Raw genomic sequence first — 20,396 nt, 5'->3', positions numbered from 1 at the left:
CTCTTGTAGTGGCAGTCTGTTTTCTCCAGATTTTCCTCCCCAGCTATGTAGCAAATTTTGGTGTGAAGTTCCGAGTATCCTTTAATGGTCTTTATTGTTTTTTTTTTTTTTTTAAAGATTTTATGTATTTATTTGACAGAGAGAAATCACAAGTAGATGGAGAGGCAGGCAGAGAGAGAGAGGGAAGCAGGCTCCCTGCTGAGCAGAGAGCCCGATGCAGGACTCGATCCCAGGACCCTGAGATCATGACCTGAGCCGAAGGCAGCGGCTTAACCCACTGAGCCACCCAGGTGCCCCTAATGGTCTTTATTGTTAAAACTTGCATTTAAAACTTAATAACTTAAAAAAATATAAAATCAAAACTGAATTTGATTTTCCTTTTTAAAATAAACTTTGATTCCTTCACAGCTAAGCAGTTAATATCTCTGTAACCTAACACTTGAGAGAAATACTGAAAAGTGAGATTGATGGGAAAAGACTTTTTCTATTAGGTAAAAGTACCGTGTGAAGCACAGATGATTTTGTAGATCAGTGTTACAGTTGTTTGTGTTTTAAGATTTGCTATAATGTCTCTTGGTGCAAAGCAGGCATAGTCCTAAGGAATTTACAGCCTATTTGGGGAGGCAGTCATTAACTAAATAATCTTAGAAAAAACTGAGGGCATTTACCCAAAAAATATAAAAGCACTATTTCAAAGGAATACATGCACCTCCATGTTTATTGCAGCATTATTTACAATAGTGTCCATCGATGGACAAATGGATAAATGTGATACACACACACACAAATATGCACACACAATGGAATATTATTCAGCCATAAAAAGGAATGAAATGTTGCCAATTGGAACAATGTAGAGGGAGCTAGAGAGTATAATGCTAAGTGAAATAAGTCAGTCCCAGAGGGGAGGTGGGTGGGGGGATGGGTGCAGTAGGTGATGGGTATTAAAAAGAGTATATTTATCATGATGAGTGCTGATAATGTGTAAAATTGTTGAATCACTCATTGTATACCTGAAGCTAACATAACACTGTACCTTAACTATACTGGGATTAAAGTAAACATAATAAAAAAACCCAAACATTGAAACTGGTAAGTGCTATGCAGTAGAGATTCATGTGTCATGGAATCCTGTTAGAGTGGGTTTGACCTAGACAGCTTTTTTGCAAAGTGAGAATTGAGCTGAGATCCTGAGAGTGAAGTAGGCAAAGAAGGGTAGGGAAACAGGCGGGTGTACAGTATGAGTAAAGATGGGAGGCAGCATGGCCAGGGTGAACTACTAAGAGAAGGCCAGGGTAGTGAGATACAGAGTTGTGTAGTATAAGATAAAGCTGGAGGGGAGGGTAGGACTAGACTATGTTAAAGAATTAGTGCTTTTACCCTCAGATCAATGGAAAGCCATCGAGGTATTTTGAGCCTGGATTTTGGATTTGTTTTTCAGATCTCTGGCTGCAGTGTTGAAGATGAATTGGAGTGTGGGGAGGAACAGCAGTGGGCATGGGCAGTCTGTCATATTTGAACAACTGTGGTAACATATTAAGCCCCAAATCTCAGTGGCTTAACACAGAAAAGACTTCTGTCTATCATGCAGAGTTCAGGGGAGTCAGCAGCTCTCTTCTGTCTTAAATTGTGTCCACAAATGTCCTCTTGTCAGGGGAAGAGAGAACTTGAAGATCACTTTTAAAGAGTCAGGGCTGGAAGTCCTTGGTATCACTGTGCTGAGCAGAACTCCCTGGCCCCAGCTGAACTTGCAAGGAAGGCTGGGGAATGTAGTCTTCCTGTGTGGCCATGAAGAGGAGGCAGTGTGGTGTACACGTATCTTGATCTCTCTCCTGCAGCCAGTTGGGGGTTTAGTGTAGCAGTTCGAATAATAGAAAATGGTGGCTTAGGCTGGAGAGTGGTGACAGATGGAGAGCGCTGAATGTCTTGGAAAAAGATAAGAAAAAAAGTCAAAGAGCCAAGTGAGATGAGGGAGAAGGAACTATTGAAGATATTATCTCTTAGGTTTGGAGTCTGTGTAACCGGGATGGTGGTATGTACTGAGAAAGGAAGACTGGCTAGAAGGGGACTTTGGACATGCTGAGCATCAGATCTCTTTGACACATCCATCTGGAGATGTTAGATAGGAAATTGGATATAAAGGCTTCGGGCTCAGAAAAGCAGAAATCTGGGACGCCTGGGTGGCTCAGTTGGTTAAGCAGCTGCCTTCGGCTCAGGTCATGATCCCAGCGTCCTGGGATCGAGTCCCACATCGGGCTCCTTGCTCAGCAGGGAGCCTGCTTCTCCCTTTGCCTCTGCCTGCCATTCTGTCTGCCTGTGCTCGCTCTCTTTCCCTGATAAATAAATAAAATCTTAAAAAAAAAAGCAGAAATCTGAACAATGTGCAAGTCATTTGGATTAGACACACGAAAACTTAAGCATGGATAAAGCCTCCTAGGGAGAATGCAGGGTCCTTCCTTTCCATTTCCACCTAACTGCCATCAACATCTGTGTACTGCTAGATTGCTCTGCCACCACTCTTCCTGACCTCAGCTGAACCTTTAGATGTCCTCAGAGTCCCTTTGCTTGTCCTTAGGTGATTCCCTTGGCAATTCCCCATAACAGCTATTCTGAATATTTTTAAAAAATTTATTTATTTTTTTAAAAAAGATTTTATTTACTTGACAGACAGAGAAAGTAGGCAGAGAGGCAGGCAGAGAGAGGAGGAAGCAGGCTCCCCGCTGAACAGAGAGCCAAAGGCAGGGCTTGATCCACAGTACCCTGGGATCATGACCCAAGCTGAAGGCAGAGGCCTTAACCCACTCAGCCACCCAGGCACCCCTGCTATTCTGAATCTTTACTGATTTGCCCTCAAACTCCTGCTCTACTTCTGGTTTATACTTCACAGAGAATATAGGGGTTTTCAAGTACAGTTTTTAGAAATGGGTATTTTCCTTCTCGAAGTTATTACTGTCCCTTTTACTATTTTAGAGGAGAGAAGGGTGTAGGTTTCCCCCCACCATCCAAAAGTAGAGTGAGCCTGTGAAACCTTTCATAAGCCTGAATGGTGTAGCAGTTACCATTAATTTATATGGAAAAATTTTCATCATTCCCAGAGCCAAACATAACCTTTCTTAGACTCTTTTGGTACCTTTAGGACACATCTTGGTTGCAGATGAACAAAATAAATGGAGAAGTAGTGCAGATGCTGACAGATACAGTTTATTTTTATTTATTTATTTTTTTAAGATTTTATTTATTTATCAGAGAGAGAGAGGGAGAGAGCGATCACAGGCAGACAGAATGACAGGCAGAGGCAGAGGGAGAAGCAGGCTCCCTGCCGAGCAAGGTGCCCGATGTGGGACTCGATCCCAGGACGCTGGGATCATGACCTGAGCCGAAGGCAGCTGCTTAACCAACTGAACCACCCAGGCGTCCCTGACAGATACAGTTTAAAGCTATGGCGGCTCAATGTGGTGATGCTGAGTGTGGATCTGGGGAAGGAGTTTGGCAGGGTCACTCACTGCTCCAGGTGTGCACTGCTTCCATACAAACACTCAGTGCTGTTGTTGCTTTTTACCTTTTTTTGTAAATGTGAAAGTCTTTAGATTTCCTTTGGTCTGTGAAAACAGGTATAAACGCAGCTCTTTCGTAAAAGCAAACTGGTGTAACTCGAACTTTTGAAAATCAAGGGCTATTTGTATATTCTTTTCTAAGACTGAGTCCCTCATCTGTACCCTGGATCTCATCAGTCTCTTTAGAGTTTTGTCTCTTACTTGTAAGTGGTTAAGAGTACCCTCTGGAGCCAAATTGCCCGAGTTCAGATCTCACTTCTGCTGTAGGTTTCCATGTGACTCTGGCCAAGTTACTTAATCTTTCTTTTCCTCAGTTTCCCCATTTATAAGATGCAGATAATAACAGTAGCCATCTCAGAATTTTTGTGATTTAGAAATGTCTGACAACATTAAGTACTCAATATTAGTTTATTTTTTTCTTTCTTTTTTCCTTTTTCCTTTAATGGTTTGGTTTTCCTCTTGTTCCTTCAAACTCTTAAACTTTTAGTATGGTCAGATTTTCCCAGTTGTAAGATAATTTCTATAAAGTTAGCAAACAGTCTGTTTCCTTTTCCCTTTGCCATTAACTGTCTTGTGCTTTCTTTCTTCACCTCCTCGGTTTACCCCTGTAAATCCTCAGCATATTACCCTGGACTTAGGACTGATTCCTCCAATCTCCTGAAATGCATAGAGACTCAGTTGCCAAACCTGGTGGTCTGTTGCAGTCATTCTCAGACTTTGCAGGCATTGGTGTTGATGACCCCTCCCTCCCCCCAGGATGCCTCCCTGGCTTCTAGGATGATGTTTTGTCCCTTCTTACTTTTTAGTTTTCTGATCATTTCTTCATAGTCCCCTGGACTTGTTACTCTTTTGCTACTTTGTATTGGTATCTCTAGGATATTGATTATAGTCCAAAGTATTAGTAAGACCCGAGCTCACATTTCCAATTGCTAACTGGTCATCTCCACCTAGCTGTCTTTAAAGTTTACATCATCTGGATATTTATAATTGCCTCAGAGGTGGTCTTCCTGTTTTCAGTGTGTTTGCCAATTTTTCCTTTACAGTCTTCAGGGTTAATTTCCTCAAGCATAAAGTATCTATAGTACTCCTCTCATCAGAAACCTTTACAAACATCCTTTCCGGTGGAGAAAAGCTCAGATTTCTCCATACTGAGGCTTTTAAAATTCCTGTAGGTTATAGCTAGATTTGGCTGACATTAGTTGCATAATAATTGCAGAATAGCTATTTACTTTCTGTTTCCACGCTGGTACATGGTTAATATGTTTTATTTCCAATCAGAATTTAAAGTGATGTTTGAGTTAATTCACTTAAATATTGACAGATACATTTAGATGATTGGTTGGCTTAATAAGGCTTCCATTGTTTCCTTCATGCTTTTAAATATGGGTTGGTCAGTTGTGATTTACAGAAATTAGGAAAGTGATAAGATAGGATGGGTTTTGTGGTAGTTTTCTACTCTTGATTTTCTGTGTCTACTACCACATGAATGTTGTTTATAAACAAAGTGTGGATTAGATTAGATAGGATTGAAATAGATTATGATTAGATGTGGACTAGATTTGATAGAATTGAAGTATATTAGAGCTTACCCCAATATTAAGTAAATGCTAGGATCTTAGTATATTTTAACCGCCAGAGTTCTTTTTTTTTTTTTTTTCTTTTAAGATTTTATTTATTTATTTATTTGACAGACAAGTAGACAGGCAGGCAGGGACAGAGAGAAGAGGAAGCAGGCTCCCTGCCGAGCAGAGAGCCCAATGCAGGGCTTGATCCCAGGATCCTGGGATCAGGACCTGAGCCATAGGCAGAGGCTCTAACCCACTGAGCCACCCAGGCGCCCCTGACTGCCAGAGTTCTTATGTGTATTTTTAAGTAACAGCTTTACTAAGCTGTAATTCACATATCATAAAGTATGATTCAGTGGTTTTCAGTGTATTCAGAGTTGTAGATTCATCACCACTGTCAAATCCCAGAGCATTCATCACACCATAAAGAAAACCCCATGCCCATTAGTGGTCATTCCCCATTCCTTTTTCCCTTTTAAGTTCCTAAAAACCAGTGATCTGCTTCCTTCCTTTCTGAACATGGGTTTGCCTATTTTGAACATTTCATAGAAATAGAATCATGTAATATGTGGCCTTTTATATCTGGCTTCTTTCCACTTTGCATAATGATTTTCATGGTTTATGTTATAGCCTTTAACACTACCTTTTTATTGGTTGAATAATATTCCAGCGTATGGATGGCATCACATTTTGTTTATCCATTCATTCAGTTGATTTCTTTCTTCTGCTTTTTAGCTGCTATCAGTCATGCTGCTCTGAACATATGTGTACAAGTTTTTTTTTAAAGATTTTATTTATTTGACAGACAGAGACCACAAGTAGGCAGAGAGGCAGGCAGAGAGAGGAAGGTAAGCAGGCTCCCCGCCAAGCAGAGAGCCCAATGCAGGCTGGATCCCAGGACGCTGGGATCATGACCTGAGCTGAAGGCAGAGGCTTTAACCCACTGAGCCACCCAGGTGCCCTGTGTACAAGTTTTTATACGGACATGTTTTCATTTCTCTTGTGTATATACCTAGGAATGGCATTAATAGATAATAATTCTGTGTTTAGCTTTTTGGAAAACTGCCAAATGCTTTCCTGAAGCAGGCACACTGTTTGACAATTCTGTCAGCAGTGTAGAAGAGTTCCAGTGTCTCAACAGTCTCACCAACATAGGTTACTGCTGTCTTTGTTGTTAAGTCATCCTAGTGGTATAAAGTAGTAGAACCTTGTGGTTTTGACATGTTATTTCCCTAATGACTGATGATGTTGAGCACTTTTCCCAAGTGCTTACCGATCATTTTTATATTTTTTGGGGGAAATGTCTATTCAGACCCCGTACCCATTTTAAATTTGGGTCATCTTTTTTTATTTTTGAGTTATAAGGGATCTTTATTCTGGATACAGGTTCTTACTGGAAATATGATTTGCAAATATTTTCTCCTCATATGTGGGCTGTCTTTTCCTCTTTTTTAAAGAAAGAGTATTATTTTAGAAAGGGCAGGGTGTGGGGAGGGGGGAGAGAGAGAATCTGAAGGAGACTCCCCGCTGAGTGTGGAGCATGACAGGGGGCTCTATCCCACAACCCTGAGATCATGACCTGAACGGAAACCAAGAGTTGGACACTTCTAAGCCACCCAGGTGCCTCTGTCCTTTCATCTTATATGTAGTTCTATTAACCAAATTACTTGGCATTAATTTTGGGTATCATTAATATTTTTTGCATTGTTTAGTATTTAAATTTATGAAGTTCATAGTTCTTGCTTTAGAAAAGCTAACATGCAAACCAGAGTAGTTAATGAGGCATCAAAAATTATGGCTTTAGTAGAGATAATGCAAATAGAACACCTCAAAGAAGATGAAAGATTAAAAACTCAGGTTGAGACCTTTTGCTGTCAGGGTCACGTTTCAGAATAGCAAGTGTAACATGGTAAGAGGTTAATTTTTTTGGTCAGTATGATCCTAAGTTATTTTGTTTCTACAGCAATAAATGTTTTCTTATCCTTTTTAAAAATTGATATATAATAGACAAATAATATTGTGTGAGCTGAAGGTGTACAAGGTGTTGATGTGATACATTTATATACCACAGTCTGATAATTACACTAACACCTCCATCATGTCACATAATTATCATGTCTTTTTGGTTGAAACAATTAAAATCTAGTGATTTCATTTATATCTATTTATTTATTTATTTTAAAAGATTATTTATTTATTTATTTATTTGACAGACAGAGATCATAAGCAGGCAGAGAGGCAGGCAGAGAGAGGAGGAAGCAGGCTCCCTGCTGAGCAGAGAGCCTGATGGGGGGCTTGATCCCAGGACCCTGAGATCATGACCTGAGCCGAAGGCAGAGGCTTAACCCACTGAGCCACCCAGGTGCCCCTAGTGATTTTAATTTAAACTTGGAGATTTTGTAAGTGGAATTTTCAAGGCATATGATTAAGTGGAATTTTCAAGGCATATGATTAATGTGTTACTAAATATTAATCACATAATTTTGAAATGTATATAGACAAAGATCATTTAATTCTTCTGTTAGAGAAAGATATGCTGACAGAATGGAATTTTCTCAGTGCAGCTGCTCTGTCCATCTGCTATGCATTATAAAAAGAATTTTGGGTATTATTAATATTCCAGTTAGGGAGATGACTGCTCCCAGTTGGACCTCTGAGCAACCCCTTTAAAAGCAGTTGAATCTAGCATATCTTAGGAAGCACCTTTTTCCAGATTTTAGGGTAGGAGGGGCTGCTGTAGCTCAGTCTTCCTTATACCTATGCAGTAGTGATGAATACTTTAGATATATAATCTTTTTTAATGTTTAATGACTGAAACTAACAATTGCAGCTTAGATTTTGTTTTTCTGTTGGATGGTGAGTATACCTTAAAAACTCTTTATAAAAAATATAAAAAATGATGTTTTTATATTTGGCACAATAAAAGTTAAAAGCCTCCTTCTGACTTTTTTACCTTGTTATAGGCCTCCGGAGTGCAAGTTGCAGATGAAGTATGTCGCATTTTTTATGACATGAAAGTTCGGAAGTGCTCCACACCAGAAGAAATCAAGAAAAGAAAGAAGGCTGTCATTTTTTGTCTCAGTGCAGACAAAAAGTGCATCATTGTAGAAGAAGGGAAAGAGATCTTGGTTGGAGATGTTGGTGTAACCATAACCGATCCTTTCAAGCATTTTGTGGGAATGCTTCCTGAAAAAGATTGTCGCTATGCTTTGTATGATGCAAGCTTTGAAACCAAGGAATCTAGAAAAGAGGAATTGATGTTTTTCCTGTGGTGAGCATCAGAAATATTGAGCCTCTGTATAACTCAGAGTTAATTTTACTGTTACCACTTGAAGAAACCAGTTCTTAGGGTCAAAAGGATTTTCAGTCTATCTGTAGTATTGTCATTTAATTTTTATTAAGGTTTCGTAATGTCTTAGTTACATTAATGTTTGTAGGACCAGAAGTAAATTTTAACTACTCTCTGTGTACTCGAAGAATTTGACTTTTAGTAGTTGATTGTTTTGGTGGGGATAGGGGCAGGAGCTAGATTTTATGCATTCTCTGAACTCACTTGTAAGCTAACATTTCTCTAAAAATTCTTCCTAGAATCCTGAAAAGAAAGTTTACCCCACCAAAATCCTTCTCCAACATATCTTGCCAGGAACCAGCCTTTCACTTTTTAAAACACCCATCCTTTACTTGTTCCTCCGTGGTTTGCTACCCCTTTTTTTTTTTTTTCTTTTTTTAAAGGATGAATTAATTTAAAAGGCAGGGGAGAGTAAGTGAGTAGAAGTTGGGTCAGAGGGAGGAGAGAATCTCAAGCAGACTCCAGCTGAGACTCGCCAGGGCTTGATCTCGTAACCCTGAGATCATGCCCTGAGCCAAAACCGAGAGTTGCAGGGCTGATCGACCGAGCCACCCAGATGCCCCTGTGGTTTGCTGTTTTGGAAGTTGGTACTATCGTTGCAACTCTAACTAGGTCAGTAGGGGTAGCCACTAGCCATGGTGGCTATTTAAATTTGAAATAATTAAAATTAAGTACATTTTAAAATTCATTTTCTTAGTCATTTGCTACATTTCAGACACTCAGTAGCCGCCTGTGACTAGTGGCCACCTTACTGGGTAGCACAGACAGAACATTTCCATCACTGCAGAAAGCCCTTCTGGACAGCATTGTTCTATACAGTGAAAAAGTGTTATAAGGCGATTTATGTGGCCTTTTTTCTTAAAAGGCTGCTTAATTTAGTTATCCTGGTCTTTTCAGGTAAGTTTGAGATTAAGCTTGAGTTGAAAGTCATACGTGTCTCTTAACTTAGTTTTATTATATTGCTTTCTTTGGTGTGGAATTCTTACGTAGAATAATTCTCTAGCTTCCAGTGGATGGGGGAGTGGTAACAGCCTTTGATTTGGGGAGAGTGAAGGTCCTCTTGATACTTCTTCTAAGCCAGGACATGGCTAGGCGGGGCTTAGCTTTTTGCTGTAGGTCACCCAACAACTTGGGATATGGAGCTAGGAAGTCAGAAGAATTCTGGTTTAAAGGAATTTAACTCCAGATCACACCTCAGTAACATTTCAGCAAGCCTTTATTGAGCTTGATTAAACCAAGATGCTGTGTGGAATATAAACATGGGATCAGGTGCTTGTTGGGGGCAGCCTATTGTTCTGCAAGTCTGAGAGCCACAAACTTATCTACATAAGGATAGTAGCTGTTGAGACTTCAGACGGAGCCCTTCCTGATTTGAACTTTTATTTCTACCACATTCCAAGTGTTGTGTTAGAGCCTGGGAAAACAGCTGTAACATAGGTGAAGCCTCTGCCCTTCTGAGATTTATAGTTGAGTTGTAGATAATGCAGCTGAAGGTTTAGGCTTCTAAATTGGTGACTGTTTACTTCATTTGCATTACTTTCCCCCTTTTTTTCCCTACTGTGAAAATAATACTTCATTATTAAAGAACGTTTGGCAAATAAAGGTAGAAATAAGAAAAAGGAATTCATTGTTAATGCAGTGTTTTGTTTTGCACGTTGTTTTAAGAAAATGTACAGACTTACAGGAGTTTCCCATAACAGACTGTAGGGCCCAGGAATGGCTCTTACTTAAGGCGTTTTAAAAATCTGCTTAGAGTAAAATCAGAACAGCTAATGTTTTTTCCTGTCCCTGACCTATTTTGCATAAAGAAAGTACCCACTTAACTTTGCATCTCAAGTGATTCCCATACCTAAGGTGATGGTTATGGGGTTATGGTTCTGCCTCCCTCGTTGTTAATTCCTCAAATTCCGTTGGGAGGAATAAGCATCTGAGAGACACACAGACTGCTGTTCCTGGTTTCTAAGAATAGAAACTGCCCTCTGTGGCAGGAGTAGACTAGCGTGAGGTCCATGCTACCCTCAGTGCTAATGACTGTAGAATGGTCTGGAAGTATGGCAGTTAAATGCAAGCATTAGGTGTTTAAAAGTATCTAACTACACTCCATATAGAAAGTGTATTAAGATAGCATGGAGCAGAGGCAGGCCTGGAGTTTGGTGGCATAGTGGGAAATAATTCATGGACAAGCAGTTTGAATAGGATGAGGCTTTTCTGTTCATTGTTAGTATGTCTCTTATTTTTCAGTATTGCTGGTGAAGAAAGTTATGAAGCATATGCTGTGCTTCCAGGATTCATTCAGGAGGAGGGAGACACTAAAAGTCTCGTTAAATACAAGATAATAGTAATACTGACAGTTAAGGCACAGTTGCTGAATTGCTAAGCTTAAAAAAAAATCCTTGTGACATGTTTTATTTTGTTAGTCTAAGATGGAAAGCAAGTACTCTCATGTGGTCAGAATTTGCTATTTGTCTATCGGAATAGACATAAATGAAGGGACTGGGAAGGATTAAGAAGGAGGAGTCTTTTATTTCGTTTTCTAAAAAGGAATATATTACAGATAATCTGAAGCCAAAATGCTAAAATCTCTAGTATTTCTTTCTTTCTTTTTTTAAAAGATTTTATTTATTTGTTTGACACACAGAGAGAGATCACAAGTAGGCAGAGAGGCAGGCAGAGAGCCGGATGTGGGGTTGATCCCAGGACCCTGGGATCATGACCTAAAGCCTCTGCCTTCTGCTTAACCCATTGAGCCACCCAGGCGCCCCTCTAGTATTTCTTAATTCAGGGTGGAATATACTTGATTTACAGATTATTCTCTATATTTTCTGAAGCTTTTTTTCCTAACCAGAAAGAGTTGAAAAGCAAGATGGTTGTTACTAGCCTGAACTCAAGCCTTTATTGATAAAAATAGGGAAAAATTTAAAACAAATTGGGTAATACAGTCAATTATCCAGTGGGTTTTTTTTTTATGGCCCCATTAATCTGATCTTTAATTGGTGGTTCTCTGATTTTATTCCACCTTCGTCAATCTGAGCTATTCTGTGTGTGCCTCTCCTTGATAGTGTCCAAGGAGGGGTGGAAATAGACACATTGTGTAGTTAGCAAAACTCCCAGGAGATTCTGAGGACTGTTCCCCATCACTGATGCAAATGTTTAACCCAGTGTAATTGTACTTTCTCTAAACATTGTTTTCATTTTTGGTATCTCTCTATGCAGGGCACCAGAATTAGCTCCTCTGAAAAGTAAAATGATCTATGCAAGCTCCAAGGATGCCATCAAAAAGAAATTTCAAGGTATGGATTAGATTTACTTCCAAACATTTAGAGGTATGGTGGACCGCTGGAATGCGGGCTACATCTTTTCTAAGAAGCACCTTACTTCCTTTGGAGACCCTTGGTGACAAAGAAGGCAAGTGTTGCCTCTTTTGAGGAAAAACCTGGAATGTTGAACCTCACTTTTAGCATGTCTTCTGTCTTGTGCTGGGCACTCTGGATCTGAACGACCTGTCTTAAAAACCTTATTCTTGGGCGCCTGGGTGGCTCAGTGGGTTATAGCCTCTGCCTTTGGCTCAGGTCATGGTCCCAGGGTCCTCGGATCGAGCCCTGCATTGGGCTGTCTGCTCAGCGGGGAGCCTGTTTCCTCCTCTCTCTCTGCCTGCCTCTCTGCCCACTTGTGATCTCTGTCAAATAAATGAATGAAATCTTTAAAAAAACAAACACCACCACCAACAAAAAACCCTATTCTTGGTTGGGCAATGGTGTGGATGACAAAAAATCAAAAACCCTTTATTCTCTGGACATTGTGTGCATATTGTTTGTTTGGGCTGGCTTCAGATCAGTTTGAGATGCTGCCGAGTTTCTCAAATAGCATATGGAGATTCAGTGGTTTACATTGGCTGTGCTACATAATGAATTTATGATGGCCTATGAATGTGTTGACATAACAAACTTGAAGTAAGGAGACATTCATATATGGGGAAGGATACTCTTTAGCTTTATTTTGGAATAAATAAATATTTATTTAGAAACTGACTCACCTGTGTCCAAAGGAAAGTGCCCTTATCCTTGAATAGCCACTTACCTTTGACTTGCCACAGGGTGATGGGGATCCTGGTGTGATGGCCTGGCCATACTTACTACCTCCAGCCAGGAGGGAAGTGTTGGTACAGTGGGAAGAGCATGGGGCAAATGCCCAGAGGTCTGTACTGAGGACTCACCTTACAACCTAACTGCTGTGTGACCCTGGCCCCAAGCGCTTAACCTCCTGGGGCCTTGATTGTCTCCGCTGCAGAATGGGAGGCTTGGTCTGGATTGTGTCACCTCCATGTAACAGGTGGGCCCACCGCCTTCCTTGCCATGGCCAGCACCAGAGAGCTGGGCAAGCCAGGGTCACAGGACTTGGCCCAGTGTGGTTTTGGTTTTGTTTTACTGTGGCTGGTTTTTATATTCTTGTGGTAGAACAGGTTTGCTCTGGCTTGTTTTACCTAGGAAAACTAAATTCTCACTTCTTTTCTTGAAACCTGCTGCTGCATCATTCAGGCCTCGTCAGATTCTCCATGTGTTTGGGCCACCCACCAGAGGTGTGTTCACCAGTTGGTTAACTGATGATGGATTCTGCACCATGTTGTTTTGCCTTTCAGTAAAGGACAGAATTGCTATATACATTTGACTTGCTGATGTTAAAGATGGTCACCTTGTTTGCTTTTTTTCCCTTACGAAACTATCACTGGCTTTCTCCAGTCACCCCTAAGTGGTCCAAAAGCTGACCTGCTGTACTTTCTGCAGCTCAAGAAATGGATTTAAAATTATGGAGGATCAGAAACAGTGCATCTGTTTGAAAGATAGCAGCTGTTTACAGAGAAGCTATTGTATGTAATTCCCTAAGTGAGCTCATTCTGCCGTGAGGTGGTGTAATTTTTCTGCGAAAGCCATCAGTACACATTTTACATAGTTTTCATTGTGACAGATTTCTTAAATGTGTAGTACAATACTACTGGAAAGCTAACTTCTCCAGAGCAAAGGAGATGCCAGTTGTAAATACGGGTTATTCTGCAATATAGTCAACGAAATCAACTGTGCAACTGACGCATCGACTTTGTATTTTTACTTATTTAAAAAAATAAGAAAATTACTACATTTGCTTTTTAACTTTTAATTGAAGCATAACATATCTATAGAACGTGGACATCTAAATTTTTGTAGAACTCACTATTCACAAACGGAAATGGTTATTTCTTGATTTAACAACCGGCATCCCAGAAGTCTCCCTTGTGCCTCTTCTCTTATGTCACTTTCTCTTAGTCCTTCCATACGGGAACCAGCAGCGTGGCTTCTAGCAGTAGAAGTAGCTTTGGCTGATTTCCATTATACAAATAGAATCATCTAGACTGTATGCTTGGATGAAGTTTAGCTTCTTTTAATCAGTGTTCTCTTCTTTAGTCGTTCATTTTCATGCACATAGTTACAGATTATTGTCCTTACTGTGTAGTATTCCACTGTTTGTATGTGCCACAGCTGTTCTGTCCATATTAGAACTTGTCTGTCGGGCTCTCTGCTCAGCTGGGAGCCTGCTTCCTCCTCTCTCTCTGCTTGCCTCTCTGCCTGCTTGTCATCTCTCTCTGTCAAATAAATAAATAAAATCTTCAAAAAAAAAAAAATTCCTGTCTTAGAGAAAGAAATAGGTTATGTTGCTGCTGTAATCCTTAAAGAGAATTGTTGTTTTTCCTCCATAGGCATAAAACACGAATGTCAAGCAAACGGACCAGAAGACCTCAATCGGGCTTGTATTGCTGAAAAGCTAGGTGGATCCTTAATTGTAGCTTTTGAAGGATGCCCTGTGTAGACCATCATTCAGTGCCATAGATCGAAAGCTTCCATGTTTAATGTTACCCTCTTGCTATATAAGTAAAGCAAATATGTTTAGGCCAGGGTCTCACAGAGGGGGAGCTGTCTTGTCATCTGTTAAAGTGAACTAAATATTCTATAAATGTGCAGATGGCCCTAAATACATCTAAAATCTAAAGTTTTATTGGTGTGAATTTAAATTCTTATTGGCCAAATGCCTGTTTTGATGAGTTGGCTTGTAAAGGTTTTTGTTAAACTCACGATTTTTAATAATGCAGTTACCAAACAGTACAAGGGCCATATAAAGAGAATTATTGCATCTTTGTAACCTCAGCAGGTAACTTGGTTTCTTTTGCTTAGAGAATTGGTTATAATCTGGTTATAATTTTGGCCCCAATTCTTCATTTTCTCTTGAGCTGAACTGCATAATGGAAAATAGATCTCCTTAACACATGTAACAGCACTAATACACTAACTACAGTAAGACTAAGTCAGGCAGTCTTTTAATTCTAGCAGATGTGTGATGGAGACTGCCTCAGAATCGTGCACACTTCTAACCAGCGCTGAAAGCACTATTTTGAGCATGCAGTTGGAATACGGGGAGCAGCTCCCTGCACCCACAGTGAGCTCTCCGCGGGCTAGTTGGGAGACTGTTCGGAGAGTGACCTTGCATCTTGGAAATAAAATCACCGGAGTATCCTAGGGAGAATGTACAGTACCTTGCAACAGCTAATTATAGTGCAGATTAGGGCTCCATTGTAATTACAGCACTTTATTAATGGAGAGGATAAAATGGTGTATTGACAAGCTGGGACACCTGTCACAACTTCAGCTGTGTCTCCTTCAGAATTTTGTTGCTTCTGGTACAGTACGGTGTGGAAGAACACTAAGTGTACGTGTATGCTGGGGCCTGGGAGAACTTCCTGATCTCCTAGAGCAGCTTGTTGATTGTCTGTGGGATGGGGAGCAGGGCTGATGGATGACACCCATGGGAAGCCACCGCCTCATGACGCTTGGAAGTGATTGTCTTTAACATCACAGGCATAACACTTTGAAAAATATAGAGATGCACACAGTTGAACTTAGAAGTAGCAGTATTGGCTTTATGTAATAAAGGAAGCATTTTTAACTTACCTCTTGTGTAATTATTCATGTGGGAATTGGGGATGAAGGATTTTGCTTTCTATAAATGGGATAAGGTGTGTGGAGATTTGGGCATTTCAGACAATTAGAGTTAAGACCACTGTTCCTTCCCCCTCTTATTGAATGAAGAAGTTGGTATAAAAAAGCTGGGTATCTTTTTCTTTTTCTTACTCCAAATGTGTATCCAAATACCCGGCTATCTCCTTTCTGCTTTATTTGGGAGGCAAGAAAGTTACGCTTTAATCAAAATGCTTCTTTCAAAATTATCTAGAAGACCGTGCTGGCTACTGGCTTACTGGTGAGCTGCATGTTATTCTTTCATCCTGAGTTTCTGATTCCCTGTACTGCAAAGCAGTGCTGTGAGTCACAGTCTCTGAACGGGCCTCCTGAGAAGTGTAGCGGTCCACGGCTGTTTGTAGGTAGAGCTGGGTGTCTGATGAGGGAGTTGAGGAAGTCGTGACATATGGCACTTCTTAGAGAACCAGCGCTGTCTGCTGGTGTGTGTGCATTTGCTTGGGGGTAGGGGGCGGCGGTGCTAGGGAGATAGGGGTGGGCAGTGTGAGAGGGATGCATGCTATGGGGAGGGCTTCACACAGGGTACCAGGACCGCAGAGAATTTAAGCCTCTCCCACAGGCCAGAAATGGGGAAGTTGCTAACAGGTAACTTGTATCTCCACCTAGGGGAGCTTTTGAGAGTCTTACTGCATTCCTGAGGTGGGGGCTCAAGAATCCGGCTAACTAGGACTCCACTCCAGGTCATTCTGATGCCAGATGTGAGTCAGCGGACTCTGGTGAGGGATCAAACTGCAGGTACACCTGCTTTTGGCAAGCACGTTTGCATTCCTGCAAGTAAGTGCAGACGCGGCACGGGAGTGTGTGTGCGGAAGACTAACTGGAGGGTCATCTGCGCATACTCTTTTGCCCTGGGAAAGAAGCAGACAAAGCCACTGTGAATAGAAATTCAGAGCTTGACTATGAAGTTCGTTATTTCAGGGAATATTAATCCCTGAGAAAACAGTGAGCATAGCGACTTAGATAATAGAATTAGGCTCAGTCGAGTGGTCTCCTTTTTTGCAGGACACTCCAGAGGGCTGGCTGATCACACATAGGAAGTGCAGCTTCTCTCTCTTGGCTGGTTGGTTGCTCTCAAGGTTCTCACACTGGGCATGCCCAGGGACACACCACTTTCCCATGATTTGGGCATTTCTGAAATACAGACTGACAGACACCCGACCAAGTTCAAACTGGGCTGCAGCTGTAAGAAGGGTCATTCTAGTTGACCCCTGGAACAACACAGGTTTGGACTGTGGGGGTCCATTTATATGTGGATTTTTTATAGGCAGGACTGTAAATGTATGTCCTCATGATTTTCTTACCATTTTCTTTAAGAATACAGTGTTAGGATACACATAACATACAAAATGCATTAATCTACTCTTTGTTATTGGGAAGGCTTCAGGTCACGAGTAGGCTGTTTGTAGTTCATGGGAGAGTCAAAAGTAATACAGATTAAAAAAAAAAAAAAAGTAATACTGACTTTGACTGTGCCAGGGGTGGGGGGTGGGCATCCATGCCTCTAACCTCTGTGGTGGTGTTTGAGGGTCACCCATAATTGCATTGTGGCTGTGAGAGGGTGAAATTCCAGGAGCCAGGGATTTGATGGAAGCAAAATTTGTATAACCTGAGCTGTTTGGCCAGCCAGGTCTGTCCTTGGGCTCTGCCCAGGAGACCTACCAGCCTATAGCCAGTGTCCCCAGTGGGCCTCCTAGAGAAGTCCAGTCACTGGCCTAAAGTCCCAGAACTCCTAAGTGGCAGAACTGGGACTACAGAAACTAGGATCTCTTTCGTTCTGGCCCTAAACTATTCCCATTGTACCCCAGGAGAGTTCTTAATTTTTGATATCTGGAATTCTAAGGTTAGAACTTGCTCGGTGCCAGGGATGAGGCTGGCATTGGGGCAGGAAAGGTAACAGTTCTTTCGGGCTTTGAATTCTTTTAGATGCAAATCTGAAGGAAGCTCAGAGAAAAGGCATTTGTGGAGGGTGTCTAGTGGTTTCTAAAATCTTGTGTTTTGGCTGCCTATAGGCCAGGAAGCCTGGTGTTTGTACATTTTACTGAATGTTATGCAGAGATGACCAGAGGAAGTCAAGAGCTGCTGACATGATGGGGCTACCAGAGCTGAGATGCTCTTCATGGCCTGTGTGACCCTGGAGCTGAATTCAGGTCGAGTCCGGGAGCCTCTGAAGGGGGGCAGGATAGAGACTAGATGTTCTCAGAATTCTCCCAGCTGCGCTGTTGGGGTAGGTGGGGGTGAGTGTCTCAGATGTAGCAAAAGCACTGAGCTTGGGCCTCCCAGGCCACTTCCTCCAGGAAGCCAGGCCTAGGGGAGAGCAGTGCTTCCTGTCAACAGTCTAGCAGGTCAGCCAGCATCTGTTCTTTGACAAGTGCTCTTGTCTAGCCTGGGCAATTCCCACTTCCGCACTGGTCTTCAGAGCTTGGGGCTATAGAATCCAGTTACCCAATGCTGCAGGGACCCTGCATCTGCAGGACGGGGAGCTAGGAATGGCCAGGTGAATAAGCCACACTCCCCGGGCCTCTGTGTCCTGTAGAGGAAGACCGGGGGGCCCGTTGACCCCGTTCTAGCATCTACTGAGGGCAGCGGTCTCCAGTATCTTCCTGAATGGCTCTTTTCCTTCCCCAGCGTGATGCTGGAACCTTACCCAAGACAGCCCTGGCAACAAGGCCAGGCCGAGGCAAGCTCTGGCAGACTGCTTATCGAACTTGGGTCCCCTCTGCTGGGCCTTGAGGCTACATGGCACCTGCTGGGGTGGGGGACGCAGAGGATGGAGGATGGGCCCTGAGAGCTTGAGCTGCAGGAGGTCTCCACAGTGGTTTGAGAGTCCCCAGGTCAGCCTCCTGGGGCCACCACCCTGTATCATGGTGGCCTTTGTTTTACCTTCTCAAGGCATATAGACACTGGAGGGTCTCTGCCGGGTGGTCTGAGAGAGCAGGGCTGTAACCAGAACCCAGGGAGCCTTGCGTGCCTCAAGGGCCACCCTTCCTGGGTTTCAGAGGGCATGTGCCCAGCATAAGGGTTCTCAATTCTGCAGTCAGTGTGGCAGGGGGAGGGGAGCATACCAGAAGCATCTGCTCACCGGCATGGTAATGTGTCTGGTGTAGGGCCAGGTCTGGCCTGTTTCCCACCAGGAAATTGACCAGGGCCCCAAACCACTGGCTTTGGTTAAGGCCACTCACTGTTGGTGGGAGGAGTTGTGACTGCCCTCCCCCACCCCACCCCACCCCTGCCCTGTAGGTCCTTTGGCACAGAGTTCCTTGCTCCTAATGCAAAAAGGCACATGGAGGGTGCAGTGAGGGGCCACCAGTTTTGGGGGTGAACTCAGCCACTATTCATGGGGTCCATGGATTCCAAAACTTGACTCTTCCCCTCCAGCTGACCCCTGCACCCCAGCTGAGTGAGCACTGACAAATGTTTGAAACCTGCTTTGCCTTTTACTAGATGAGCTGCTCACTTTTGTACCTCCTGTGGGGACTGGAAGGTTTCACGTGAGAACCAAGCACAAGGCTGGGGATGTGGTTGGCATCAGGTTTCGTTGGCCACTTCTGTTCAGTCTGCTGCCAGAAAATACGGCATCTGCACCCCAAGTCCTATGGGATTCCCCTTTCAGCCCCCTTCATAGTTCTAGAACAGGTATGATGGTCTTCTCTTACCTAAAAATCTCATGGCTCGTATTGCCTTACCTGTCCTGATGCCTTGGCTGCCACCGATTCCTGTACCTGCTGTCCCCTCAGCCTTGAGCCCGCCTCCCCTCTCCTGACAGCACCTGTTCTGGTGAACTCCAGCTTAAGCTCACTTCTCTGGGTAGCCTTCCCCAAAGTCCCAGCACTCCGATCCTCGTACTGTTGCAACACACATGTGCAGAGACAGCATGGTTAGGTGGACCACAGGTCACAGGTGAGGCACTCCCCACCCCCCCCCAGAAGCTGAGACTGGGTCTTGGTCACGCAGTACGAGTCAGTGCTGTTGGGCCTCTCAGGGGGTGCGTGGTGTGTAGGGGCTGGAGGCTCTAGAATATGCTGCCTGAGTCTGAAGGGTCCCCTGTCAGGCACCACAGAGGGGTAAACCCACCAGCCAGACACCTATGACGTGCATGCAGAGGTCCCAAAGGAGGCAACAGACGAGTTTTTGGCTTGCCTTTTCTCTGGGCTCCGCACCCTCCCCATGGGGCCCACCCTGCTGTGAGTGCCCACCCGCCCCAGCCAGTCTGATCCCACGCCCAGGACCGAGGCTCAGGAGGACGAGGAGCCTGGCCAGCGATTGCTTGAGGCAGCCCCTTGACGGACTGGTTGATGGCGGCCACCAAGCCTTAGGGCTACTCACATTCACCCCCTGGCTCCTGGCTTGGTCCCACCCATCCTGTGACTTTGATTCCTCAAACCAGGTGTTGCTCATGTTACAAAGCCCCCATACTCCTCTTGGCCCAAGGACCACACTCTCATGGGCCCCCACCAGGTATAGGGGAACTGAGGACCATGACAGGTTTGAGCTGGCGACTCCAGCTCTGGGCCACCCTCCTGAGGCATGGATGAGTGTCTAAGTTCTGGCCAGAAGGACAGAGATCACCTCACATAACTGTCCAGGTCACCCATGGCCTGCTCAGGTAACCTCAGATCCTCATGGGTAGAGGCAGTGGTGAGCACATCTGGCCCCCAGGTGTCATGGGCCTGCTCCCTCCATGTGCCTGGTGGGTACTGGGGCCTGGGTGGCATGACCGGGAGACAGCTCCAAGAGGCAGCTAATCTCCTGCTTTTGGGGAAACCAAGCAGCACCCTTTTTCTGTCCCTGAGGGAGCCATCACCTCCTTGTTTCTCGTCTTGGGCCCAGTGGCAAGGTTGGGGAGCCCCAGCAAACCAGATGAGACCAAAAG

General features: G+C 43.3%; 1 protein-coding gene across 1 annotated transcript in view; it reads left to right on the top strand.

Annotated features, from left to right (window-relative positions):
* The window catches only part of DSTN (destrin, actin depolymerizing factor), a 36,762-nt gene extending 21,322 nt beyond the window's left edge, over window positions 1-15,440 (top strand). Inside the window, exons 2-4 of the mRNA XM_082743212.1 lie at window positions 8,083-8,390; window positions 11,682-11,758; window positions 14,197-15,440. Of these exons, the coding sequence (XP_082599338.1) occupies window positions 8,083-8,390; window positions 11,682-11,758; window positions 14,197-14,306 (495 nt within the window). The 3' untranslated portion in view covers window positions 14,307-15,440. The remainder of the gene's footprint in view (window positions 1-8,082; window positions 8,391-11,681; window positions 11,759-14,196) is intronic.
* The last annotated feature ends 4,956 nt before the right edge of the window (window positions 15,441-20,396 follow it).

Source organism: Mustela nivalis, assembly GCF_964662115.1.
Source record: "Mustela nivalis genome assembly, chromosome: 8".
Classification (NCBI taxonomy): Eukaryota; Metazoa; Chordata; class Mammalia; order Carnivora; family Mustelidae; genus Mustela; species Mustela nivalis.
The sequence above is the reverse complement of the archived record's forward strand: the minus strand, read 5'-3'. Positions and strand labels throughout refer to the sequence as shown.